At 62.6% G+C, this 8524-nt stretch overlaps 1 protein-coding gene across 1 annotated transcript in view; it reads left to right on the top strand.

Moving 5' to 3' along the window:
• Positions 1–309: 309 nt before the first annotated feature.
• ADAM33 (ADAM metallopeptidase domain 33) overlaps positions 310–8524 on the top strand; it is a 32018-nt gene continuing 23803 nt past the window's right edge. Inside the window, exons 1-2 of the mRNA XM_064711925.1 lie at positions 310–427; positions 3073–3155. Of these exons, the coding sequence (XP_064567995.1) occupies positions 310–427; positions 3073–3155 (201 nt within the window). The remainder of the gene's footprint in view (positions 428–3072; positions 3156–8524) is intronic.

Here is an 8524-nt window from a genome sequence, read left to right as displayed (position 1 = left end):
GATGGATGGATGGATGGATGGATGGATGGATGGCTGAGGGCTGATGGCTGATGAATGATGGATGGAGCCGCGGCGGGCGGGGGAAGCCTGGGAGCCGCCGAGCCGCGGGTCTGGTTCTCATTAGGCGGCCGGGCCGGGCCAAGAAACACAGCAATAAATAAGGGCGAACAAAGCCGCCCCCTCCCCGCCGCCCCCCGGCCGGGCCGGCCGCGCTCGGGGCTCGGCGGCGGGGGAGGGACCCGCAGCATAAAGAGGAGGAGGTCGGGCGGAGGCGCCGAGTCGGGGCGGTGACAGCCCGGGAGCGGCGGCATGGCCGGGCCGGGCCCCCCCGGGCCCCGCCGCGGCTCGGCCTCGGGCTGGGGGCTGCGCCTCGCCCTCCTGGGGGTCCTGCTGGGGCTGCCCCCGCGGGGCCGGGCGGGGCCGGCAGGTAACGGGGACTGCGGGCCGGCGGGGATCGGGTGGGATGGGATAGGAGATGGGATGGAATAGGGGATGGGATTGGGATTGTGATGAGATGGGGATGGGGTGGGACAGGGATGGGATGGGATGGGATGGGGGCTCCGGGCTGCCTCGCTGCCCCCGGGGAGCCCCCAGAGCCCGCGCTGCGGCTCCGCTGCGCTCCCGGCGCTCCCGGCCCGGCCCCGCGGGTCCCGCTGGCCGCGGAGGGAAAAGGCACCGGGCACCGGGCACGGGGCCACTCTCACCGCCCAAAACCCAGGCTGGGACAGGGCACGGGCCCGGGGCCGCTCTCACTCCCTGGAATCCGGGGAGGGTCCGGGCTGGCACCGGGCACGGGGCCGCTCACACCGCCCGGAACACGGGGAGGGTCCGGACCGGGCACGGGGCCGCTCTCAGCCCCGGAGCTGCCGGTGATCCCGGAGCACCCATCCCGTGCCAGCCGCGGCTCTGAGCAGGAGTTCGGGGTCTGCGCTGCCCTGCGGGTCCTGCCCTGAAACGTGGCTCGTTCGATCCGTGAGGAAATCCAGACTTTCCCCGGGGCTCCCCCCATCGCTTTTTAGATGGGGGCCGGAGGAGGAGAGGGACTGCCTGTTTCCCTTCCTCGCCCTGTCGCCTCTTCCTCATCCCTATTTCCGTCCCCAGCCATTCCAAGAAGTCAGGGCTGATGTTCCTCCAGCCAGAGCACATTTTTTCTGTTACAGCTTTGCCGGGCTCTCGGCTGCTGCTGAGAAGTTTTCCAGCAACTGCAAGAGAGCAGCTGGGAGGGGAGCGGGAGGGCGGTGGGGCCGGAGCCGTGTTTGGATAAGGAGCAGAAGGGAAAGCTGCCAGCTCCGGGGGGAGCCGGGCTCTGCGGGGCTCCCCGGGCTCCCCCAGCCCCGCAGCTCGGGGTGCCGCCATCCCAAACCCCACAGCAGCGCCGTTCCCCACAGCGCTCCCTAAAAGGGCTGGGATCGATGTTTTCCAGGAAATCCAGAGGAGGGGGGTGTGGGAAACCCTTTCTGCGCTGCCTTTGGGTTTATTTGAGTTACATTTCGGAGGCCCCGTCTCGTGCTCCGAGTCTCTCAGATTCCCAGCAAAAGCTACAAACAAAACAGTGGGAAATTTAAAATATCGTAACTGAAATCTCATCTCCTAAATCTCCCTGCTGAGGGATTTTTGGGACGCGGCCGAAACCCGGCCCAGCCCTTGGTGTCCCATCCTCTCCCCAGCCGTGGGAGAGAGCTGGGGCCGGCACAGCTCCCTGCCCTGCTCCCGATGGGAATTGAAAACAGAGGGATTTATTACTTGGCTCTGGAATGGGAGGCACCAAACCCCGAAATGGGAGAGCACCAAACCTGCCGGGGCTGCTCCCGTGCCTCAGTTTCCCCACGGACAATGAGCTGATGTGAGGCCGGGGTGCAGGGCCTGGCTCCCACTTTGGGAGGAGGTGAGGAGAAGGAAGCTAGGATGGTGCCACCCCTTATCTGCAGCTATTCCTGGAATCTGATCCCAGGCTATATTTAATGGCACTGATTAAATACCTCGGGCGATAGCGCCGGGCGCTCCCGGGGGACAAAGGTGGCCGGGCGGGGTGACCCGAGCCCACCCCGCCCCAGCAGCAATTCCCAGCCCACAGCTCCACCTTTGTTTTTCCTTTGTCTCTCCAATAACTTCATCTTCCCTCGAGCCAAAGCCCCGGAGCTCAGCACGGGGAACCAAAACAAGCTCTAAAACCAGAGAGCCCTGAGCCCTGTAATTCCACTCTCTGAGTAAATAACCTCGCTGGGGAAGATAATTCCACACAAACTCTCCTGACAACATTTGGCTTGGCAAGATGGCCCAACCCTTGACATTTTTGTTCAACCTCGTCCCCTCTCTGCAGCAGCCTCAGATTTTCGTTTTTTGTTCTGTTGTCATCCGGGTTTAAGTCATCAGTGGCTGCTCCCTGCGCTGCAGTCAAATCCAGCCACATTGTTTAGGAAAAAAATAATCTTAGAAAGTCTGTCTGCCTTGGCTGGAGCCAAGGAATGGCTTGTGCTGCCTGCCCGGGGGGGCTGGGATGGCTCAGCAAACCCTGACAGGCACAGCCCTGGGCCACAGAGCTGCATTGGGGTGATGGAACCACCCTGCCCACAAGCACAGAGCCATGGAGCCCTTTGGGTGGGGAGGGACCCCAGACCCCACCCAGTGCCACCCCTGCCATGCAGGGACCCCTCCCACTGCCCCAGGCTGCTCCCAGCGTCCAGCCTGGCCTGGGACACTGCAGGGATCCAGGGCAGCCACAGCTCCCACAGGGCAGCTGCGATTCCAGGGGGCAGATTTAGGGGATTTGGGCCCCTGGGGCCTGGGTGGGAGCAATGCTCCTGGGGGCTTCCAGGACTAAGGCTGAGCCAGCGGTGAGGAGCTGGGCTGGGGAGGGGGTGACACTGTCCTGGGGCTGGGGAGGGGATGACACTGGGGAGGAGGTGACACTGGGAGTGGCACTGGCTCGGGGCTGGGTTCATCCCCTGAAACACCCGTGACGAGGCTCCGGGTGTTGGTGCCCAGCTCTGTCCCTGTGCTGGGGCTGTGCAGGGCTGCAGCTCTCTCAGTCTCTGCTCAGCAGCTCTCTCCTCTCTCCTCCCCTGTCCCCAGGGTCCCTGTCCCATGGAGAGAGGGTCACCCCCCACTGGCTGCTGGGGGGCCGTGCCCGCAGGGCTGTCAGCCTGCAGGAGCAGGTAAGGGTGATCCCAAACCCCTCCTTCCTCCTGCTTCCTTCCTCCCTCCTTCCTCCTTCCCTGCTCTGCCCACAGCCTTCCTGGTGGGACACCACGGAGCCCTTGGGCCGCAGCATCCATGGAGGGTATGGATTTCAGGATCCATGGGCAGGATGTGGATTTCAGGATCCATAATCATGTTGAGAATTTCAGGATCCATGGGCAGGGTGTGGAATTCATGATCCATGAGCAGGGTGTGGAATTCAGGATCCATGGGCAGGGTGTGGATTTCAGGATCCATGAGCAGGGTGTGGGATTCAGGATCCATGGCAAGGTTGAGAATTTCAGGATCCATGGCAAGCTTGAGAATTTCAGGATCCATGAGCAGCAGGTTGGGGAGTGTCAGGATCCATCACCACCCTCGGGTGATGAACAGGTAAAGCAGAGGATGCAGCAGTGCGTTAATTAAACATGGTGCTAGTGAGTGCTGGGCAGGAGGAGGATGGCCAGGAGCTGGAGGGTGAGTGGACGGGAGCTGGAGAGCTCGGAGGGAGGAGCTCAGGTGATCTGTGAGCTCCTGGTTTGGCTGGGACAGGAGGAGCAGCCACAGGAAGTGCTGCACGTTTGGGAGCAGGGCCCTGCAGGGAGCAGAGGGCATCTCCTGCCAGGGCTGTCCCCCCCTCCCTGCCACCCCCGCTGTCCCCACATCCCTGGGGGGCCGGGGGCTCGTTAGGCAGCTCCAGCCTCTCCCAGCTCTGGTTCCGAGGGCTCCGAGGGGCTGAGAGCACTGCTGGGAGGGGCCTCCGGGGCCATCTCACCTGAGATGCTCCAAACGAGCCCTCCTTGCCAAAGGTGGAACCGGCCGGGCTCTGGAGGGGGGTTTGGTCTGCCCTGGTTGTCCCAGGGGAAGGAACCTGGGCTGGCTGCTCCTGCCGGAGCTGCAAGGGCCTGTGTGGGTGCTGTGCCTGGAGAGATGTCCCCGGCCTGCAGAAATGTCCCCTCCTTGCAGAAATGTCCCCTTTCCGGTGGCAGCCCCAGCCCTGTCTATATTTAAATTGAAGCCACTTGAGACAGGGAACGCGTGGCAGGGCAGGATTATTGGGCAGGATTATTTCTGCTCCTCTATTTATGGGTGCCCCCGGTGGTGCTGGGGGTGCAAATGGTGCCCGGGGGATTTTGAGGGTTTTAGGGGATTTTGGGGATTCCAGGGCTTGGAGCTGGGGTGTCGGGCAGGTCCCCGTGTTTGCTGCCATCCTCTGCGCCACAGCCCCGGCCGGGCTGGACACTGAGCTGAACAAAGAGCTGGACAAGGAGCTGAATAAGGAGCTGGACACGGAGCAGGGAGGGAGCGGGGCCGGGCAGAGCTGCAGGGGGAGGCTTTGGGGAGGGATGGGGACGGCCAAGCAGTGACGGACACAGCCCCGGTACTGCTGACACTCGTATTTTTAGGATCAATTTAGTCCTTCCAGTCCCCACCCCGTCTCCTGCCACCCTCCAGCAGGGATCCTGGAAATAACCGCGTCTGTGGGGATGCCAGCTGTGCCAGGAGGCAGCTTGCCAGCCCGCGGGGTGGTGGCTTCCAGCCCGGGCATCTCCAGAATCCTCCATCCCTGCCCGGGACTGCTCCTCCTGCCCCTGCCCGGGATGGGGGCAAGGGCTGCCCGGGCTGCCAGGGGGGATTTCCAGCCCTCCAGAGACGGAAATGGGCTGGAGCCAGGGATGGGAATGGGGCTGTGCCCAGAGATGGGAATGGGGATGGACAGAGAGATGGGAATGGGGATCATACCCAGAGATGGGAATGGAGATCATAACCAGTGATGGAAATGGGGCTGTGCCCAGAGATAGGAATGGCTGCTGTACCTAGAGATGGAAATGGGGCTGTATCCAGCACTCTACCCTGGGTATCCTACTGGTATCCAGCCCTGGGGAAGATCTCAATATGTCCTGTCCCAGCCCAGAGCCTGCTCATCCTTGGGGCTCCCCCTGCCTCTTTCCCTTCCCTTTGGAATTGCTTTCTCCAAGGTGTGGAGCAGGAGGGGAGGGGAGGATCAGGCTGCCCACAGTGGTTGGGATGTGCTGCAGGTGCCGAGGGCACTTCCCTGCCCTGCTCCCTGCAGGGAAGCCCTTTCCCCCTTGTTTCCCCCTTGTTTCCCCCTTCTTTTCCCCTTCTTTTCCCTGTGCCAGATGTGGCCACACTGAGCAAACCCTGCCAGTTCTGTTCTGAACCAGCCCAAACCCTGCCCTGACCCCCGGGCCTGGGTACCCTGCTTCCTGATTCCCAGGGATGTTCCTGACTCCCAGGAATTGTTCCTGACTCCCAGGAATTGTTCCTGACTCTCAGGGATGTTCCTGCCTCCCAGGGATGTTCCTGATTCCCTGGGGTGCTCTTGCCTGCCAGGGATGTTCCTGACTCCCAGGGATGTTCCTGACTCTCAGGGATGCTCCTGGTTGGATGTTCTTGACTTCCAGGGATGCTCCTGACTCCAAGTGATGTTCCTGATTCCCAGGGATGCTCCTGGCTCTCAGGAATGCTTTTCCAGAGAGCAGTGGGTGTAAGAGCTTCCTTCCTGGATGCTGCTGGCGTTGGCCAAGTGATGCAATCCAGAGCTGTGTTCCTCAAGCCTCAGAGCTGGCACTCTGAGGGAGCTGGGGAGGCCCTGGTGCAGCCCAGCTGCTCCAGCAGCTGCAGATCCCATCAGCAAATCCTCCTGGAGCACCCCTGGTAGCCTCCATCCTCTCCTCCCTGTCACATCTGGGCTCTGGGGGCTTCCCTGGGAGCTCAGGGCCTGGGGGAGCAGCCTGAGCAGATGGCTGGGCTGGGAGCTGTGGGGAAATGGGGAAAGGCAGCTCAACCCCCTGGCCCTCTGCAGAGAGCACTGGGGTTTGTCTCATCAATGGAGTGAAAGGTAAAACCAGACTGCAGCTGGACCTGCAGGGTCTGTGGGCTGGTCACAGGCTGGGCCCTGGCCAGGCTGAGCCATCCCAGCTGCAATTCCATCATTGCAGCCCCTCCCATCCCCTGGGGACTGGCTGAGCTGGATGGCCTGGACAGGGGCCACCCCCTGCACCTGCAGCAGGGCTGAGAGGAGATGCTCCCTGCAGCCCTGGCAGGGACTGGGCACTCTGTTTATGGGGCTGGAGAAAGAGATCGGGGAGCAGGAGGAGCCTGTGAGGATGCTGGGACCTGTGAGGATGCTGGGACCTGTGAGGATGCTGGAGCCTGGGGTCACAGTGGAGCCCAGAATGATACTGGAATTGAGGATGTGCTGGAGCCCAGGGTGATGATGCTGGAACTTGGAATGTGCTGGAGCCCAGGACAGTGCTGGAGCCTGGGGTGATGCTGAAATATGGATTATATTGGAGCCTGGGATGATGCTGGAGCTCAGGATATTGGACCCTGGGATGATACTGAAGTTTGGGATGTTGCTGGAGCTTGGAATGTGCAGGAGTCCAGGACAGTGCTGGAACACAGGATTATGTTGGAGTTTGGGATGATGCTGCAGCCTGAGACAATGGCAGAGCCCAGGAAGATGCTGGAGTTGGGAATGTCCTGGAACCTGGGATGACGCTGGAATGTTCTGGAATCCAGGATGATGCTGGGCCTTGGGGTGATGCTGAAACCTGATAAGTTGCTGCAGCCCAGGCTGATATTGGAGCCTGGGATGATGCTGGAGCCCTGGAGGATGCTGGGCCTTGGAATGATGCTGGAATCCAGGATGATACTGGAACCTGGGATGGTGTCAGGAATGTTCTGGAATCCAGGATGATGCTGGGCCTTGGAATGATGCTGGAGCCAGGGATAATATTGGAACCTGGAAGCTGCTGGAGCCAGGAGGAGGCTGCTCCTGGATCATTCCCAGTGTGCAGATCCTGTCAGGAGCCCTGGGGCAGCTCCCTGCCAGCCCGGGGCACGAGGAGCAGCGTTCAATCAGTGCCATCACCCTGCCTGCCCTCGGAGCTGGGCTCCTGCCTGGCACAGTGCTGCCCACATTCCCTGCTTTCACTGTGCTGATCCCTGCAGGAGCTGAGCTGGGCCGGTCCCAGCTGGAACCAGAATCCATCCCTGCTCCCCTCTGCCCCTCCAGGAGCTCTCAGGGGAAACTGAGGCACGGGGGGAGGAGAGCTTGGGGTGCATCCCTGCCGGGGAGGGGATACATGTCCCACAGCAGCTGTCTGTTCTCCAGCCCCCGGGAGATGGATGGGATGGGATAATGGGATGGGATAATGGGATGGGATGGGATGGGATAATGGGATGAGATGGGATGGGATGGGAGCTGCCGGGGCCGGGATAACCCGGACATGCACGTTCCCTTTAAGACGGCAGCTGGGAAAGAACATTCTGCCAGTAACGGCTCTGGAGGCGAGGCAGGGAGTAATTGCTGGGGAATTCTAAACCGGGAATGAGCCGGCCGGGACCTGGGGGGGAGGAGGAGGAGGAGAGGGCTGCAGGGAGCGGGTGCTGGGGAGATCAGAGACGGGGAGAGAAAAAGGGAGGGCAAGAGGCGGGGGAAAGGAGGGAAACGGCGAGAAAAATGTACAGACCATGTTTGGCCAGAGAGCGATGTTTGTACAAGATCGTATTCCAAAAATACCGCCCGTTCCCAGCGCCGCCGTGCGGGGATGGAGCCGCTGCCCGCCGGGACCCGCTCGGTTCGGCACCAGGATCCCGCTCGGTTCGGCACCGGGCCCCGCTCGGTTCGGGCACCGGGAGCCCCTCGGTTCGGGGCCGGGCCGGGCCGGGGTAGCCGCCGGGAGGTGCCGGGGCCGGGCCGGGCCTCCCTGTGCTGCGGGTTTGGGCTCTGACAGCGCCGGGGCTGCTCGCCTTTTTTGGAGCTGGGCACATGGAGAGGGAGGCGGAGGCGGAGGGAGCTCAGCCAGCCCTGTTCCCTGCTCCATTCCTGCGTCTGGGCTCCATCTCCGTTCCCAGCTCCATCGCTGCATCCCTGCTCCAGCCCTGCTCCCGGCTCCATCCCGGCTCCATCCCCATTCCCAACTCAATCCCCATTGCCGGCTCAAACTGTTCTCAGCTCTCTCCTGGCTCCTTCCCCGTTCCCAGCTCCAGCCCCATTCCCAGCTCTATCCCGGCTCCAGCCCTGCATCCTGGCTCCATCCCGGCTCCATCGCCCCATCCCGGCTCCATCTCCGCTCCATCCTCATCCCCGTCCCCGGCTCCCTCCCGGCTCCATCCCCCCATCCCGCCCGGCAGGAGCAGCAACTCGCTGCCCTGTGGACCCGGAGCTCATCGCGGGGGCTCCTCGGAGCCGCAGCCCCCCACGGGCACCCTGAGCAGCCTGAGCACTGTCTGGGATGGCCCGGCCCGGGGCTGCCCTCGGGGTGGGTGTGCAGGAACAGCCCCCCGGCAGTACAGACCCCACAGCCGGGGGCAGCAG

Source organism: Zonotrichia leucophrys, chromosome 4, assembly GCF_028769735.1.
Source record: "Zonotrichia leucophrys gambelii isolate GWCS_2022_RI chromosome 4, RI_Zleu_2.0, whole genome shotgun sequence".
Taxonomy (NCBI): domain Eukaryota; kingdom Metazoa; phylum Chordata; class Aves; order Passeriformes; family Passerellidae; genus Zonotrichia; species Zonotrichia leucophrys.
This window is presented reverse-complemented; position numbering and strand designations above follow the sequence as displayed.